This window comes from Macrotis lagotis, chromosome 5 (genome assembly GCF_037893015.1).
Source record: "Macrotis lagotis isolate mMagLag1 chromosome 5, bilby.v1.9.chrom.fasta, whole genome shotgun sequence".
Lineage (NCBI taxonomy): Eukaryota > Metazoa > Chordata > Mammalia > Peramelemorphia > Peramelidae > Macrotis > Macrotis lagotis.
This window is the reverse complement of record NC_133662.1, coordinates 225,348,122-225,368,169: the sequence shown is the minus strand read 5'-3', so window position 1 is coordinate 225,368,169 and position 20,048 is coordinate 225,348,122. Positions and strand designations below refer to the sequence as shown.

The 20,048-nt window shown below is 36.3% G+C and overlaps 1 protein-coding gene across 2 annotated transcripts in view; it reads left to right on the top strand.

Annotated features, from left to right (window-relative positions):
- Window positions 1-20,048, top strand: part of NOTCH2 (notch receptor 2) — a 160,066-nt gene that overhangs the window by 90,026 nt on the left and 49,992 nt on the right. For both annotated transcript variants that reach the window (XM_074188582.1, XM_074188581.1), the window contains exons 5-6: window positions 3,769-3,891; window positions 19,429-19,662. In XM_074188582.1, the coding sequence (XP_074044683.1) occupies window positions 3,769-3,891; window positions 19,429-19,662 (357 nt within the window). The remainder of the gene's footprint in view (window positions 1-3,768; window positions 3,892-19,428; window positions 19,663-20,048) is intronic.

Genomic DNA, 20,048 nt, shown 5'->3' with positions numbered 1-20,048 from the left:
AGTAACAGATTTGGACCCTTCCCTCCCATTCCAACTCCACCCCCCCCCAAAAAAAAGAGGAATCAAGTTGAGTGATTACTAAGATTCCATATCTACATTCTGTGATTCTAGGACATGTTTGTATAGTTAATATATTTTAAAGAGGAGTAGATAAATTTATGATTAAGCCTACTAGAAGTGAGATTAAATCTGAGTAGTTATATTGAATATTGCTTTGGATTTAAAATTTTTCAGTTTCTTAAGGCAACCATCATATAGTGGAGAAAGGCAGTTTTCTAATCGAGCTGAAAGGGGCCCCAGAAGACATCTAGTTCAATTCTTTTATTTTACAGATGAGAAAATTAAGACCCAAGGTGGTCACTTGAATTGCCCATTGTCCATAGAGGCAGTAAATAACAAAGGTAGAATTTGACCCCAGATTCTGTCTGACTCTTAAGTCCACTGATGGTTTAGAATACTTGTGAGAAAATGTTTTACAAACTCTAAAGCTCTCTCTCTATAGGTCACTTGTTATTGGTATTATTTTTATTGTTTGATGAAAGTCACAAGTTTGAGTTCCCATCTCACTGTTAGTCAGATAATAGCCCTGTAGTAGTTAGTCAGTTCTATGTATCATTGACCAGCTTAGTGTAAACACCAGAGCTGGGTAAACCCATTGTCCCTTCTGGAAAAATGCCATAAAACTCAATGTCCCACTCCTGGTAGGTCAATAGACCCATGATTCTAATGATTTCCATTAAATGTGGAATAATACAAGAGACTTTTCATCTGTCTAAAGGATTATGATCCCCTTTATGGCATTCATATCTTTGAATAGAATAAATGTGACCAAGTATTACATACAGTTATGTATGAGATCATTAAAAATGGGAGCCCCCCAAAACAATCCAGTAACCTTGGTCATAACTAATATCATCATTATAGTGTTCCTAAAGAAAAATAATTCTGTTGAGTCATAATATCCAGTTTCATTTAAATACTTAGTTTCATAGAAAGTGATTTCTTTTCATCTCCACCCAAATTATCTGGCCAGCATTATTTTGGGTGATTGCTGTTGGAAAAAACCCCCACCAAAAACTTGCTGGGCCTAGGGTGGAGTAGCATAGATAGAGAACTCATAAGAAGAGCTTGTGATGGAGATAGAGAAGGAAGAAAAGGGCAAGGAGTGACTTGAGAGGCCAAATATAATGACTGACCCATAGTAAATTTTACCTTGGAAGTTGGTGAATCATGATCTTGATTGCCAGAAATAATGAGGAAAGGAGCAAATTCCCAAAGGGAACCACACTAGAAGGAATCAATAGATGAGTTATTTAGGGAGGGTGGATATGATGTGCTAAAGAAAAGAGCAAATTTGATTGCTGGAATATTTAATGGACATAATGATTCTTTTTTTTTTTTTTTTTTTTTGCAAGGCAGTGGGGTTAAATGGCTTGCCCAAGGCCACACAGCTAGGTAATTATTAAGTGTCTGAGGCCGGATTTGAACTCAGGTACTCCTGACTCCAGGGCCAGTACTCTATCCACTGTGCCACCTAGGTGCCCCTATGATGTCCTTCTTGAGTATCAAAAAGAATATAATTATGATAGCTCTATTTTCTTAGCTCCTTTTCTTCCTTCCCTTTCCCCAACCTCAATGTGATTGATGTGAGGGATAGAAGAATTTAGTGGGTAGGTAGTTTTCTTTCTTTTTTGTATTTTATTTTATTTTCCACCATTACATGCAAAAACAAGTTTCAACATTTACTTTTAGTGTTCCAAATTCTCTCCCTTTGTCCCGCCTCATCTCCCCTTCATTGAGAAAGCAAGTTATTTGATATAGGTTAAAAATGTGTATTTAATGAAAAACATTGCCACACTAATATGTTATAAAAGTAAATATAACCCCTCACAAAAAAGAAAAAACTCATGGAAAAATAAAGTTAAAATAAAAGTATGCTTCTAATCAGTATTCAGACACCATCAACTCTTGTCTTTAAAATGGATAATGTTATCTTAAATCCTTCAGAGTTCTCTTGAGTCAAAGCATGGCATAGCAGAGAAAAACTACATCATTCTGATCATGCAGCATCTTATCTATACCATATACTTTGTATATAGTACATTTCTCATTGCTTTTGCTCTTATAAGTTTTTTTTATTGAGAGTTTCCTGTTCATCCTTTCTTATAACAGAATAGCATTTCATCTTAATCACATGCCACAGTTTCTTCAGTCATTCCCCAAATAGTGGGCATCCCCTCAATCTCCAGCTCTCTGCCACTAGAAAAGAGCTCCTATAACTATCCTTATACATAAAGACCTTTTTCCTTCTCTATTTTTCATCTCTTCTGGAATATAGACAAGGTAGTGGAAGTTCTAGGTCAAAAGGGTGGGCATGATTTTATATCCTTTTGCTCATAGTTCCAAATTGTGCTACAGAATTGCTGAATCCTTTCACAATTCCTCTGACAAGGCATTAATGTCTCACTTTTCCTAAATCCCCTCCAACATTTGTCATTTTCTCTTTCTGATCTATTAGCCACCCAAAAGGTATAAAAGGTAGTACCTCAGAATTGTTTCAACCCACATTTCTCCTATCAGTAATGAGTTAGGACATTTTAAAAAATGATTTAAATAGCATTGATAACCTCATTTGAAAACTGTTTATATCTTTTGATCATTTGTCAATTGGGGAATGGCTCTTATTTTTTTTTATAGATTTGATAGTTCTTTATGTTTGAGAGATGAGGCCTTTATCTGAGAAACTTGTTTCAATATTTTCCTCATTGTATTGCTAACTATATTTCCCTCTATCCTATTCTTCCCACCCCCATTTATTCTGTTCTGTATCACTTTTCACCCTAACTGTTCAAAAGTGTTTTGCATCTGAACTACCCCCTCCCACAATTCTTCATCCCTTCTGTCACCTACCCCCCCACACCCTTTCTCCAATCCTTTTCTTCTACGGTAATATCTATTTCTATTCCCAATTGAGTGTGTATTGTTATTCCCTCTCTGTAGCAGTTATAATTAGACTAAGTCTCACTCACTCCCTCTCTTCCCCTCGCTTCCCCTCTTCCACTCCATTACAAAAGCTTTTTCTTGTCTCTTATGTGAAATAACCTATTCTGTTGTACCTTTCCCTTTCTCCAATTGCATTCTTCTCTCATCCTTTAACTTTATTTTTTAAATAGAATTATCCCTTCAAATTCAATGCCCCTGTGCCCTTTGTTTATTTGTTTCTATCTATCTATCTATCTATCTATCTGTCTGTCTGTCTGTCTGTCTGTCTATATCTTCTCCTTCCAACTGCCCTGACAAATGAGAAAATTCATATAAGTTATCAGTATCATCTTCCCATGCAGGAATATTAGCAGTTCAAAATCAAGTCCCTTTCTTGTTTACTTGTGGGTAGATGTTTTTAAAACACTGGCAAGAGGAAAAGTTCACCTTCATCAGGATTTTATCCTATGCAAGTAAAATGGGAATCTGGATGTTCCAATGAATCTTTGAAGCCTTTAGAGGGGAAGGGTCACAATGAGGGAATCATATTAGGTACAGGATGTAATGTTTGCTATTTAGAAGAAAGCGTGCATGAAAGGGGAATTTCTGGTTCTTGGGCTGTGTACAGACTTAGAGCTGAAAGAGATCTTAGGGGTCCCCTTATTTTACAGTTGTGGAAACTGAGCAGAACCTTCCGACTGATGGAGTCTGGATCAGAATCCTTGGCAGATCACCTTTGCCCTAGGTGACTTATTGACCTTTTTCTTTTTTTTGTTACTGCCTCAGGTTTTGAAGGAAACACTTGTGAGCGGAATATTGATGACTGTCCAAACCACAACTGTCAGAATGGAGGGGTTTGTGTGGATGGGGTGAATACTTACAACTGTCGCTGTCCTCCACAATGGACAGGTAAGAGTAATGTATCATATATATGCTGAGACCAGAAGGGGATTGACCATTGAACTAAGAATATGATGAGGCTACTGATTGATGTATAACCTTCAACAATTTACCTTGAGTGACTGAAAAGCTACTTTGTGGTCTGTCTGAAACCCTCTCAATTCTTACTTACTCAATTCATTACTATAAGATACATTTCCATGCCCCAGACTCAAGATGGTGATTTGTTCTCTGCTACAGTGAAATATTTTGAATATTATTTTTTAGCAGATGCTAAATCAAGTACTTACTTAACACTATGGGTGGTGTTGACAAGAGAGAATATTATATTAGGGACATGTTTCCTAGCTTCTAACAGCATGTCTCAATCAGGAAATAAAATATATACTCATTTAACATTTATGAATTAGATAATGATATGAGATAACATCTGAATTGTCTGGATGCATTGTATGAAGAGTTAGTTTTTGTAGGATTTCAGAGTCAGTCTGTCAATCAACAAACATTATTAGACTGTATTCTAGACCCTGGTCTGGATACTAAGATTAAAATCAAATATGGAATAGTTCTTGCCCTCAAGTAGCTTACATTCTATTATAGGAGAGACTTAGATAGGGAGACCAAATAGCAGTTCATTGCATTAAACCAGGAAAAGAAGGGGTGAGGACCTGAGTTAATATTTAAGCAAGGGGAAGGGAGATGGAGGTAATCCGTTTTGGAAAAGAGATTTTTGGCCACTTTGATTGGATATATAGAGTGAAGCAGAGTAAGGAGTTTTGAGGATCCTGGTGAGTTTGCAGACCTGAGAAGCTAGAAGTATTATGGTGCCCTCCAAAGAAAGAGAGAAGCTCAGAAGAGAGTTGGGTTTGGGGGTAAATAGAATGAATTCTTTTAATGTGGAGAAGGTACCATTTTACATCTTTCCATGATAATAATTGCTAGAAGCTAGCATTTATCTAGTTTGCAAAGTACTTTAGAAATATGATATCTTCTTTGATCCTTACCACAATCCTGGAGGTTTGGTACTATTATTAGGCCCACTTTACAGATGAGGAAACTAAGGTAAACAGAATTAAATGATTTGCCCAGGATCACAGGACTAGTAAATGTCTGAGGCCACATTTGAACTCGTCTTCCTGACTTTGGTCTGGCTCTCTCTGTGTTATTCTACCACCTAGTCATCTATATGCTTGAATTGTGTAAAGGGAAGTTCACAGGTGTTTGATGAGGTGATATATCACTCATGTGATACTAGCCTTTGGAGGATCATTAGCACCCAAAGTAAGGAATTAGTCTTTTTGCTTCTGACCTGTGTAGCACCAACCACCACTGTGGCTTTTACGTAGTGACATCACAGGGAGTATTTTTTTGAATGAACTGAATTGACTTAATTGGGAACCTTGTTCTGTTTCTGTTGTCTTGGGGGTTGGGGGTCAGGGTTGTCCAGCTGCTCATTCGTTTTTGGAGGTTGAATGTTTTTAACCTCAACTTTTGATTTCAGCTTAGGCAATCAAGATCCAGGCCTTCTTAAAGATGATAATTAAAGTATTATGTATGTGTTAGAAATGAAAAATTGAAGAAAAATGTTTCTGATAGGGGAGGAGAGAGTAAAAGCATAGAATGAGAGACTGAAAGAGGAAAGAAGAAGAAGGAGGAGGGCAAGGAAGGAAAAAAGAGAGAACTACATTAACAATGATAGTGATGTCTTTCTTTTCTTCTTCCTCCTCCACCTCTGCCCTAAAGAGGACTAATGTCAAATCCAAGCTGTAACAATTTTATTTTCCTCTGAAGAATCCCCAAGTCCTTGTCCCCATCTAATTATTTTAAACTCCCTAGTAGAGAGGATACTGGGGATAACTATGATGTAAGAGTAAGAAGACATCAATAAAAAACTTATTTTAAAAAACTGCCTAGTAGCTTTCCTGGAAAGACATCCATTTCTGCTTTTAGTTTCCAAATCTGACCCTTTTAAAAACTTTCTCACCAGGCTTCCCTGGGGATGGACTTCCCCTAGAATTCTTCCTGGTGTCCTCAGTCTGTGAACCAGCTTCTAAATTGTTCTACTATCTCCATTCTAGTCTGTTGCCTTTGCCACAGTAGGTTTTCAGAAGCCAAAATTTTTTTAAATTAAAAATAAATAGCTCATGATGGTGAATGGAAGCAGGAAAGCAGTTTAACTACATCAACAATATTGCAAAGGACTTCAGTATTGATAAGTCAGGACTCCAGAAGCCTGTTGCATCCCCTTCCCCACCATATGCACCCCAATTAGTGGAAAGGTGTTAGGCAGTATACATCAGACACAGCCAATATGATACATTGTTTTGACCCTACTTGCTTGGTACAGGGGGAGGACTTTTATTTCAGGGAATAGCGAGTGGAAAGAATGGTATTGAATGGAGGGTAGTAATAGTGATGGTGAGAGAAAGCAAAGAAAAAAAATCAGTGAAACATTTTTTAAAATAATATTTTTTAATTTAAAATAAAATAATAATTTATTTAAAATATAGATATAAAATTTAAACATATTTAAAATATGCATAAAAGTATGGAAGAAAGTTCTGAAGGGATACAAACCAGGATAGAAGAGTTGCTAGTGCCATGTTAAATGTGATGTATGTCACGTAAAACAATTTGATAGGGTCATGGTTTCCTCCTGTGCTTAAAAAAAAAAGAAAAAGAGAAACAACGTGACTGGTGATCATTAGGGAATTTGTTTGATAGTTGTTTTATAATCTCTCTGTGGTATTGAGCAGCATAAGATACTTGTTAAGAATTTGATTATATCCTAATCTCCTCCATGCCCTACAGGAGAATGGTTCTGTGTGGTACTAAAGCCTCTGATGCCCGTAGAGATTAAATAGTTTTGTAATTTCTCTCTTTTTTTTAATTCCAGTTTCCTGCTCTTATATTTGTTAGGAAGGCCTAGACCACAACAGTCTATCCCAAGCTCATACTTTACCAAAATGGCTGTGCAGAACATTGTGGGGAATTTATTATGTGTTTACAATCCTTCCTCTCTCAAATATGGGAATATCTTTTAGGGCGAGAGATGGGGTATGAAGATGATTTTATCCAACATTTGTCTGTCACCTGATTCTGCCAATGGTACCTCCAGTGTCCAACTTACTAGCCCATCAAACCACCATTCTTCTCTCTTCAGTTAGTTAAACATCACTTATTTAAAAAAATGCCTTTTGTGTGCTTTCATCTTGGGCTGGAGGCTCACAGGTTATTTTTGTTTTTCACACCAGCTATTTCATTTCCAGTAACTGCTATTTTCCAGTCATTTTTTTTCTGGGGGTTACAGGCAGCTAAGATGATGAGTTTTCCTCTCTGGAGGGAAAGGGATATATGAAGGAATGGTCTGAGTTGCGCTGCTACTTCCACCTGGGAAAGTAGCAGAGCATTTTCTGATTTTCAGAAAGTATTCTTATTACTTTGGTCAAGAATCTGGAGCCTTTAGTTTAGGTCCCTTGATGTGATAAACCGAACATAGTTTGAGTTTTAGTTCTCTCTCGTGCTTTCTCTCTCTCTCTCTCTCTCTCTCTCTCTCTCTCTCTCTCTCTCTCTCCCTCCCTCCCTCCCTCCCTCCCTCCCCCTTCCTCATCTCTTTTCCCCCCTTCCTCCTTCCTTTCCCCTCCTTGTCCACTGTGATAAATTTCCTAGTAGTATTCCCTATACTTTGAATAGCTTCTTCCCCTTCTCGTTGCCAGTTGCCTTAAAGCCCTGTCCAGATATTGTCATCTCCATGAAGCCTGATGATCTTCCCTTTCTCAGAATCTAAATGCCTCCTTATTTGCTCATTCTTTATTTACTTATCCATTATTTTGTCAGTTGTTCATTATATGAACTTGAATAGGTGTATCACTGTATTAGATTACAAGCTCTATTAAAGGGGCATTCTCTCATTTTAAATTGATATTTTCTCCTAGTGCCTAATACAGTATTCTGCCCACAGTATTGTTGTGTTGTTTCAATTGTATCTGACTCTTCATTGACCTCTTTTAGGGTTTTCTTGGAAGATACTGGAATGATTTGCTATTTCTCTCTCCAACTGATTTTACAGATCAGGAAACTGAGTCAAAGGGCTTAAGGGACTTGCCTAGGGTCATACAGTTAGTAAGTATCTGAGTCTAGTTTTGAACTCAGGAAGATGTTTTCCACATTTCAGACCCAACTGTATTCACTGTGCCACTTAGCTGCCCTTTCCCTCCAGTAGATCATATTTAAATATGTCAGCTGGGTGGACATTCTTTTAAACAATGAAAACTCACTTAGGGATACTGACCAAAGTGAGAGTAGAAGAGGGATGCCACATGTTTTCTAGCCAGAGAAATCCTTAGACCATCTTTGAGAACCACTTGGAAAAATATTTTTGAAGGGGTTCTTTAGGAGTATTCTATGGAGATCAGGCCATTTACAATGTTTAACATCTTTCAGGTTGTTTAAGTTAAGCATGAAAAAATTTCTATTCATATTTAAAGAAAAGTTAAGAAAATAATTTCTTTAATTCAAAGCAGGAATCCTTAGAGGAAAGTTGTATTATTTGATGAGCTTGGCTTCTAGTTTTTTAAACTTAGGTTAGCCTAAGACTCTGCTCACAAATCCCTCTCCTCAACTGCTTCTGAGTTCATTGGTCGGGCAGGCGTGATTTATTATTTTGTTCTGTACCTATGAATACAATTTCACTTTGGTTCTGAAATTGTGCTTTGGGGCCCTGGGCAGACGTGAACAGTGGACAACCTTTGGTGGATATGAGTCAAATCGAACTGATTGAACTTTCCTCCCAGCTCTCATTTATAGAATGATGAGCCCAGGGAGTTTGTTAAAATCCCCATGGCTGTCAGTTGCTTTAATTTCAGGAACTCTTTTTTGGCATAAAAATCAAGGCAGTGACTGCCAAGGTTGGTGCATGAGCTCTTTGTGTCTGGAGCCATGGACTTTTGCACATTTTGGTTTTTTGAACCAGGTGTCCCTGATTCTGTCCAGTTTTTAGCTGGTGATCTGTAATGTGAGGCTTTTCCCACCGCAGCTTTCAATTTTTATTTATTTTTTTTTAAAAGAAAACTGTATAGAGATTGTTCCCTCTGGTTCAGAGTGGAAAGTCTTTATTTTCTGGGAGCTCAAAAATACCCTCATTTGTATTCTGGATGGAGAGAACAGGAAATGTCTCAAATTTCAGTTTCTACTCTGTCATGCTGATTATGAGAGCATGATTGTAAGCCTGTTCTATGGATTTATGTATTGCCCTCCTGGATCCCAATTTTTTAGTTTCTTATCAGCCTTCTCTGATTCATTATCGTGGCATACAGGTGAACCCTCAGTTTTCAAAAAAACTGTGCTAGGAGAACATAACCCCTGGCAGGTTCTACAAATAGAAATGCTTGGAGTATGGGCCCCATGACAGACAATGTTTATTATTCGAAGACCATCCTGGCTGAGTTAAAGACTCATCACCAGCAAGATCATTGAAATAATAGGTAAACTTTTTTGGCCTTGGAAATTAGTGAATATACAAAATAGCTGCCAGTCCTGTCCAACCTGTTTCTGTAGAGATATTAATAGAATGTTAAAGGAGGTAGGGGTAGGAGCTATTAAGAATTACTTACTCTGATAAATTTTAATTGAATTTAACTCTTATTCTTCTCTTCTTGTGCAATCTTTGTCCAGTGACCAAGGGTATAGAGTACTAAAGGAACTGAGTCACCTCCATATTGATACTAGGAAACCAAATAAGAGTAAAGAAAAAATAAAGAAAAAAGACTTAATTGAAGAATAGCATAATCATGTTTCCTTTGGAGGATCGAATAAATGAAATAGAAGAGTCAGGGAAGACTAGTTCAAGAGTTCTGTTGCATGGCCAAAGACCATAAGAAGCATTTCATAGGACTCTTGATTATCCCAACTTATAGTACTCATGGTTAGTTGTCCTTCTTTCTCAAAGAGGACCAAAAAAATATGATCTTTTAGTCAACATGTACCTTGTGACTGATCAGACTATGCTCATTGTAAACACAAGCTAAGAACTTAGTTTATGATAATCATAGTATCCTAGTCTTAGAACTGGAAGGAACCTTAGGGGCTCATCTAATTCTACCCCCTCATTTTATAGTTAAGGAAACCAAGGTCCAGAGTATTTTGTTTGTTTGTTTGTTTTTTTTAGGTTTTTACAAGGCAAATGGGGTTAAGTGGCTTGCCCAAGGCCATGCAGCTAGGTAATTATTAAGTATCTGAGACTGGATTTGAACCCAGGTACTCCTGACTCCAGGGCTGGTGCTTTATCAACTGCTCCACCTAGCCACCCCAAGAGTATTTTGATAATTGTTACTTAGGCACTCACAATATAGGGTGAAAAGTTGAGAAATTAAATAAAGATCTTGCTTCAAAGCAAGTCAATGTATAACTTGATATACAATTATTTCACTGCAATTGTGGTTATAGAAGGGGGAGGGTCATGAAAACTTCATTAGAAAATAGGCTTTCTTGAGGTTTCTCATCTTCTTGGGGGGGTTATGTTTACTCACAACACGATTATTGTAATAATATAAAATAAAAAGAAAAGAGGTTAATACATTGCAAAATATGGTTTAGGGATCAAGAAATGAAAGAGACTAAAGGTCAGTAGTATATTCAGCCTCATACCTGTACATCGTTCAGGATAAAAGTCCTAATTGTGGTGAGCATCAAACATCACAACAAGAGAAATTGTTTGTATGTTAATAGGCAGGAAATGACTAGTTACTGATGTGGGAGTCACACAGAATTAGCTGTGTGCAGCCAGATCATTGACTGATAATTATAAAGGTCAAAATATATACTAAATTAGCAAGGTAGATAAAGGCAGGAATAATATACTTAAAATTATTAAAGCAGCTCCCATTTGCCATACTTTTAACTGCAAGTCACATCACCTCTCACCTCAGTTTCTACAACTGTAAAATGAGAGTGGTGGAATTAATAGTATTTTAAATTCCCTTTTAATTATAAATATTTGAAATCCTTTGAACTCTGAAAAATGTGAAAATGATGTAAGTCATTAATTCTCTCATTATTACTTAGAACACCTTGTGATGCAAAACAGTCACCATAATGAGAAGGCCATATGAGCTCATAAACTTTTATCCATGAATCGGTTGATTGATTGCCACACAGAGTGGTGGTTGCATTCAAGGATGATCCTTTTTTTTTTTAAATGGAACTTTCCAAGTGTTTCATCACAAAAAGCAACTAGGGGGAAACCAAATACTTGAGATCCAAGAAAGCTAGATAATCCCAAGAGCATTTTATGCTTGAAGTTGGAAAGAAAATAAAAAGACAGAAATAATCTAATGATATTTTTTCTCTTCAACAAATTTAGTACAACCCCTGCAGTGGATGCTACCTCAGGATGTGTATCATACAATTTTACAGACATGCAGTGATCAATTTACAAAATATCTCAGAGGATAGAATTCTTGAAGAATAAAAAGGATCACTAAAATATCATATAAAATAAAACAAAAATCTTATAAAGTATCCCCAAAACAGTTGCAACACATAAGCTTAGGATCTTGTCTTCAAAATCTTGATATGAATGATCTGAGAAAATATTTAATTAAAAAAAAAGACAATGGTTTGTTTCTTATATCTGATTAAATCTCCATGGCCCTATCCTATACTGAAAGAAGAAGAAATTATAATTCTTTCTCTCTTGACATCCCCCTCTTCCTTTATTTCCAATTAAATGCACAGGTAGTTTTTAACATTCATTTGCTAAGCTTATGATTCCACGTTTTTTAGACACCCTCTTCTCCCCCCACCCCATGGAAGTAAGCAATCTGTTATAAATTGTGCATGTTTAATCTTGTTTATTATATTAACATATTAGTCATGTTGTAAAAGAGGAATTAGAACTAAGGGGAAAAAACCATGGAAAAAGAAAAAAAATATAAAAGAAATTTTAAAAAATGAACCTAATATGTATTCAGATTCCATTGTCTGTAGAGGGCAACCCCAATTTAAACTAAATGAACACTAAAAGGAAACTAAACTTGAGTAATTGTAATAGCCAGTCTTCTTGCTAAAGAAGTAGAAACTTAGATGCAGAAGGTTCCATAATCCATCAGATACAGCCTCTTCATCAGTTGTTCTTGCTTAACTTTTTTTCTTTAATTAAGAAAGCATTCTCTTTAATAATTAGCATCTTGTTGTGGTGTTCTGGAAATGGTCCTTGAAATCTTGATGTAGGAAAGGCTTTTGACTTTTGAATTATGGGTGGGCAGTCCCACTTTCACTTTTCCAGGGTTTATTTTCTCCAGATGGTGATAATACCTCCTTCCTAATTTGGCTGGACTTTGTACTTTCGGGTAGCTTTAAGATATTTGTCATTGGCTTACATCCACTGCTTTTGAAGAGATCGAGAGCAGAGCAATGATTCATCAGTTCCTTCATTCTCATACTATTCATAGGAGTTGAGATCAAGAGATTGTAGGAGATCCCAGAGGCAATCTAATCTAACCCTCTCTCCTTTTATAAATATGGAACCTGAGGACTAGAGAAATTCAGTGATTTACCTCAGGTTTGAACTTAGGTTTTCTGATGCTACACTGAGTTCCCCCCCCCACTATTCTATATTCTAAATATTGAATTTTATATTCTATATTCAAGCCATATTAAATTTCTGACAGTGTTCCCTGAAAATGTTCTGTATTTTCCCATTCTTTTGAAATTAAATCTTCCAGTGATTACTTTTCCTTTGTTGCTGTTGTTTCTATACTTTTTTTAAAATTTGGATTTCTTCCTACCTCTCTACCCCCAATACTAGCTGTCTCCTGTGCCTAGAATACAGCTTCTCTTCACTTCCTTCTTTAGAAATTCCTAACTCTTTTCAGACCTCAGCTTGAGGGCCATCTCTTTCTACACAAGACCCCTCCTGATACCACTTTAGCTCAACTTTGTGTATGGGTGTACATATTCACATCTATATATACACAGGCAGGCATTTTTAGATATGCACATACATATGTGTCTATATATTTCTACATATACATACATGTATTTATATGTATATATTTTGTTTTCCCTTCAGTAAAACAGGCTTCTTAGAGGAAGGTGCTTAAGAAATGCTTGTTGAATTGGTCCTGGAAGAAATACTAGAACCAATAATTGCAAATTATAAAGAAGCTAATTTTGATTTATAATATAAAGAAAGCAATTTCCAAAATTGAAACTTTCCCAAAGTGAAATGGCTTGCCTTGGGGGGGGGGATAGTAAGCTACTCAGTGAGTAGCTCCCAGTTACTGGAGTTCTTTCTCAAATAGCCTCTGATTCTCTGACCACTTCAGCTACAGGGACTACTCTTTCTGAACTCCACCACTCTGAAGTCGGTACCAGTCTTCTGCTTCAAATCTGTTTTCTTCATGTATGTTGTCCAGTCTCTGACTGCTAATGTAAGCTCCATGAGGATATCAACTTTCCACAGTGCTGTTCACTTTCTAGTTATTCAAAAATGTGTAATTAGCATTGTCCCATGCTCTAGTCTAGGTAATATATTATCTTGGAAGATTTTAAACCTTTTAAACTTTTATCCAAGGATTTGATGATATGAAGCTCTCCCCCATTGCTCACTGAGACTTGTTGGTCACAGAAAATGTAGTTTTTATTTATAAGCAAGTAGGATTTTCCTTTTCTTTTTCAGAATAGTAAGTGGAAAGAGTGCTGAATAGACAGAACTATTCCATAGCCCAGCTGTTGATTGGCAAGAGCCTGAGGTCCTTCAGCAGGTGAAACAATTACTAGTAGAACAAGTTACTAGTTTATGCCCACAAGAACTTGACAAACTGGACTTTATGCAACACATTTTGGGAGTTCACCAACAAGACCTAAGTGTCGACTAAGGTGGTACAGGCTGAGGCTTGTTATACCTGAGTCTTAGCACAAGACCTGGAATCTCCTTTTTTACCAGAAGGCTTTAAATGACAGGCATCCTGGGACAACCTTTGTTTTTCCTCATCCTGTTAAAAGTTGGATGTAAAATGAGAGAATGTGTAACATACCAGCTCTTTTGAAAACACACTCACTTCTTTCAGGTGGTCTGTGCTCAGTATCCAGAAGCTGGGGGAAATAATCAGGAAGATTCTGTTATCCCTTCTGATGAATGATGACAAATAGTTGATAAATTTTTTTTTTAAAAAGGTAGTCTTTCGTATTTCTAGGTAAAACTAGATCCTAATGATAACCTAAGAGGAAAGGCAAAGAGGGCCTCAATTTAGTTTGAGTGGGAGTATCACAGGGGAAATGTGTGTGCAGCTCCATCTACCTACCCTCTTTCCCCACTCCAAGTCATAATGCCCAACGACCTTGGGAAGCAATTCATGAGTTGACATTGGATAGTTCATGGTTCTCAGAAGAATTTTATATGTGGGCCAAGAATATTGGAAGCTATTGTCATGGACTGTTGTTTTATGATATGTCTGCCCATACACATTACTTCTTTTGCTGTGGTCACCATGCTTCTCTTACTGCTGTGTGTTGTGGGATGACATCCTTGACCTTGGACAAATTTCATTGTTTCCCTGGTCTCAATAGCAGCTGAGATCTCTTTCAATTGGCAGTCATGATCAAGTTAGATTTTTTTTGACAGTCACATCACTTTAACTCTTTGAGATTTTAATCCATGATGTCATTGGTCTTCTTTGAAAATGAAGGATGAAACAACAATGTGTACTGCTATCCAACCACATCCCCCCATGTTTTTAAAACCTACGTTTAGATATTTACATTTATCTATAGTTATTTTGTTCTTGCTAGATAGAGGCCTTTTTTTGATTCAGTCTCACACAGAGATGTGCTGGTAAATGTTTAAACATCAACTCTTCAAAAAAGCATGACCTACTTTTAATTTTAACCTTTATTGTTAACATTTTTCTCTCACTTTAAGTCTAGATAACCAATAAAACAGCAAATCAAGCCCTGATTTTTAGTGTTTGTCAAGTTAATAAGGTATAAATGCTCATTCCGAAGACTTAACCCCATCATCTCACATAAAATGTATTTGTCTACCCCTTCTACCATTTTGTCATTGATAACTATCGTAAGCTTGTCATCTCTATCGTCCTTGATTAAAATATTGAATAGCATCAGGTCACAGAAGAATCATATCTATGATTTACACAGTTTAATCCCAAGTACACCTAGAAAGTCTGTGCTCCTCATTTTTGGGCTTATATATTTGTATTAGTTCTCTTTTTATTTTGGTTGATCACCCTTATCAGAGAGATATTTACTCCAAAGATTTTTCTCCTACTTGCCATATTCTCGTCTTATTCTGAGTCCTATTGATTTTGTTCGTATAACAGCTCTTCAGTTTCACTTAATTGAAATTATCCATTTTCTCTTTGGTCATCACCTTTAGCCCTCGTTAACTTAGTTAAGAACTTCCCCCCTTAGCTGTGTCTATGGAAGGTACATGAAAGCATTCTGTTTCAATTTTTTTTCTGGTGTGACTTCTATATTGAGGTTGCCTATCTATTTTTAGTCTTGGAGGGACTATAATATAGGTAAAAAAGGGAAGAGAATTAGCATTGTCTTTTGATTTTCTCACAATAACCTTGAAAGGTAGGTACTATTATTATCCTCATTTTACGGTTGAGGGAACTAAGATAAATAGAGGCTAAGTGACCTGCCCAGGGCCACATATCTAGTAAGTATCTGGCTGATTTTGAGCTTAGTCTTCTGATTCCAGGTCCATTGCTCAATATATTGCACCACCCAGCTGCCTGGGTGTTAATCCACACCTAATTTCTTCCAAACTACTTTCTAGTTTCCTAGTAATTCTTTTTAAACATGGAGTATTTTTTCAATTAATTTGAGGTCTCATGCTTACTATTAAACCAAGTCATTTCCATACTTTCTATCTTGGTACTCAAGGGTTCCCAGGCTTGTCTCTTACTTCTTATACATCTAAGATCTCCATTCTATTCAGGATGATCATTAATTTTCTCACATACTTGTCTCCTTGCCTTTCATCAAGATCCTTAATGAGGTAGCAATGTCCTCTTCCTTTCCCTTTGCTCCCCATCTGCAGAGTTCAGCTTAAGCTTCACCCAGCCAGACCCAATTATACCACCCCACACTGATTGTGTCCTCTTCTTATCGACCATATCACTCTTGATATTTGCTTGTATTTTCCATTTTTGTTCTTTAATGTGTGTTTAAGTTTCTTGAGGCCAGAATTGTTCAAAAGATAAAAAAAAAGTTTATAAAAGAAATTGGGAATGAAATTAGATCAGAATTTGTTGTTCCAAGCACCAAAAATTAATTCTGTGTAGAATTTGAAAATCCACTTGACAGAGTAGAAGAATTGGATGTGTGATTAAAAATAACCATCCCAAAAAAGTAAAATCCATTGGAGAGAGAAGAACAGATTTGAGATGTATTACCGACATGGAGAAAAAGTCTCAGTCAGAGAAGAAAAAGACAACAATTCTATTAAAACAGACATGAATTTAGAGTAACATCTTGAAAAATGTGCAGAGGAAAATTTAAGGACAGTGGATCTCCCTCAAAACTGCCTGAATTCCATAGTGCAGCAAATGATATAGGAAAATTATCAAAAACTTTTGAATAAAAAATAACATTAGTTGAGATAATTCACACATCACCATCAATAACCTTGGGTGCTGGATAAATATTTAAATTCCTTCTTTTTTTCCCCCATTGCACTAATGGAAAACTCAACTAACAGAAAGATAAAGCTTAAGATTTAGACTTCTTTTTTCTTCAAATTCTTGTTCTTAAATTTGTCTTGTTTACCCTCATTATATCTCTGAGATATCAGAGTGATAACATAACAAGTGGAAAATGCTTAGATATTTTTAAAAATATTCATGATGTCCTGAGCCATGCCTCCAATCATCCTTTATCTAAGCAAAAAGGAGATGGCATACTAATTGCTTCAGTACCTTTACTGAATTAAATTAATGAGGCAACTTGAAAATAATGAGTCAGCAACAATATGAAAGTCTTATTTCTGTTGAAACTTTCCACTCTACACTCAAGATACACTGCCATATTTTCATTTCTAAATCTCCCACGAATCCTAGTAAACACAGCTGTTGGCAGTCTGAGCAAGCATTTCTGCTAGGAGAGCTTTGTTGATATATGTTACTTAAGGTTGTTTGCCCTGAAGAGCTTGTCCTGGTCCCTTGTGTTTGCTGATTAGCCTTACTCTCCCTTTCTACATTTATTGTAGAAAGCCCTCTCTTCTCTCAGCCTGTGTCATTCATGTCTGACCTATAATTGGTAACATGGGTGTTCCAAAAATGTCTTTATTGACTGAAATTTTGTGCTGTCTGTGCTGCAGAATGATACTTTCCGGGTTGAAATGGTCACATGCTTTCCTAATGTGGTCTTTGCCCATCAGACACTGTTTGTAAAGTAGAATAAGAGGAAGATTTGAGAGGATGGTGGAGTTTAAGCAGACTAAACTAGGAGTGGAATGGAATTCAAGGAGTCCTCTTTATTGGAATATTCATTATCCATCTCTGGAGTAATGATGTTAATTCTAAGCAACTCCTATTGTATTTTCATCAAGGTAGGGAATTCCAAGTTAAGGAAACTCTATATCAATGCAGATCAGTCAAGCAGAATATAACTTAATGAGTTCTTTGGGGACATGAGAACCTAGGTGACTTCTCCAAGGGAATGTTACCTCAGTACGTGTCACAACTGAGACTTGAACCTAGGTCTTCCTGACTGACTATCCAGGATGCTACATTGCACCCCTGCATTTTTGTGTAAGGGAGCAAAAGTCTTCATGATATAAAAATATTTACTCATGAACTGATCACTTAAAAATTAGCACCCACTCAAACGTTCTTGTCATTTAAAGTTAGCTTGTAACAGACTGTCTTTACCCATTGCCAGTTAGTCTTTTCTGGTCTCTTCTCAAAAGAGAAGATTTTGAATATCAGGTTAACAGAGGCAGGAGTTTTGGGAGAAATTTATTAAATATTTGAATATTTTTGTAGCAGTCACCATCTTTATTATGGTTTTTCTGTCACAGAATTATTGGGAAAATTATACCCTCAAAAAACTTTTTCTTTGTTCTTTAGCACAGGGTTGGAATTATAAGCCTTAGTTTTAGTAAATATAAAATAAGACTCATAATTTTCTTTTCTTTTTAAAAATCCCCACAATGTCCTTTTAAAAAACCAATTTGAAATGTTGGTTCCCCAATTTAAGTAGATTCACTTTAAGTGAGCTTTTCCTCATACTTTTCTAATATCAATATTTATTTGTTTGATTTGGTTCCAAGTCTTTGGAAAAATAGACTTTTAATGTCTTCAGGTTCAACTTAATGTCATGACTTAAGATTTAATTTTAATTTAATTCAACAAACATTTGTTCTTTGTTACTTGTATTCAAATTATTGAACTGAACCCTAGAAGTAAAAAACTTCCTCTCTGGTATTGATCTGACTTGGTCTTTTAAAGATCTGACATGAAGAAGACCGTCCATCAGCTTTAGAGTTTGTGTTTTGGCTATCAGATGTATTCTTTCTATTGTTTAAAATTCCTTAACTTCCTCATGAAACCATATCTTCTTTGTCCTGGTCATGGGGAAAATAGATATTATTCCAGTTTCTTAGCCCACTCAATAGTAATTCTTGACACATTTTTAGATTGCCACCATACTGTGGTTCAAGCCAACCATCCACTGTATGGATTTCCTTTGTCCTTTTTGTCCTTGGAGTGGATGTACTTAGGTCAAACTTCTCTCTAAACTCTGCCTTTCCTTCTTCTACACTCAAAATGACCAGGACTTTTTCATGCTGTCCTTAATTTTCACTGCTACTTTTTCTGATATAGAAATTTCCTTTCCTTGTTTTCTTTTTTTTCCATCTTCTCATTATCCTTTAATATGTTCTTGTTATTCATACATTTGTGATCCCAGGCATTTTCTAGTCCTGAATTCTCTGACTATTCCTGCCCATTAGCCATTTAATGTTGCCAAGTATTAGTTTCCTCATCTGTAAAATGGGGATAATAATGCCCATAGAACATATGACTTGGTTTGTTGTGAGGATTGGATGAGCTAATGTAAATATTGCATTGTCAACTGTCGTTATTTTTTTATCCAGTCAGATTCCCATGAGTCCATAATTTCTAGGGATAGAAGCTGCTTCTGTTTTTCTGTGACTTCTTTGGTATAAACCGTAATAATTTATATCTGATACACACATTAGTATATTGTGTATGTGCATACACAACATTTATACTGGTGTGAATACATATGTGCATATATTGTTAAATGAGTAAATCATGTTCATGCATAGTTATTTGCATATTAACTCCCTGTCTCTGTTAGATTATGAGTTCTTTGAGGTCAGGGACTATCTTTTGCCTCTCTTTGTATTCTTTGCAATTAGTTTAATTTTTTATGTTTAATAAATGTTTATTGATTGATTAACTTGACTTGTGAATGAAGTTGAGGACAAGACTAGAGCCTCTAACTAAACATGGTACTGACCATCCTGATTTGGATGTTCTCTTTCCCCACTAGGTCAGTTTTGCACAGAAGATGTAGATGAATGTCAGCTACAACCTAATGCTTGTCAGAATGGTGGTACCTGCACCAATCACAATGGCGGCTATGGGTGTGTCTGTGTCAATGGCTGGAGTGGCGATGACTGCAGTGAGAATATTGATGACTGTGCCTTTGCTGCCTGCACCCCGGGCTCTACCTGCATTGACCGTGTGGCCTCCTTCTCCTGCACGTGTCCAGAAGGAAAAGCAGGTGAGAAGAATAGGGAGTCTAGGAGGAGGGTGGGTAGGTCTTCCTAGCCTACCTTATATGATACCAAAGTGCTTGTAATATCATTTTCAGGAGTAGATTAATTCTAAACTTTCCTTCTTAAAAGGTGGTTTTGTATTCAAAGTACTGAGAGTCAGAGCTTTGGAAGTTTTGTCTAGGTTGAATTGGAATTGATTGAGCACTACTCGTTTTGACTTTTTGTACCTCATTTTCTCTTGCTGAGAAATAAGCCTAATAACTGATGACAACTGAGTATCTTTTCATCTCTGAAATTATAAGATTAAAAAACTCTTTATGCATAAAAGCAATAATTATTAGTGATAAAGGGACTTAGGGACTTGATCTCAACATAAAATCTATTTATCAGT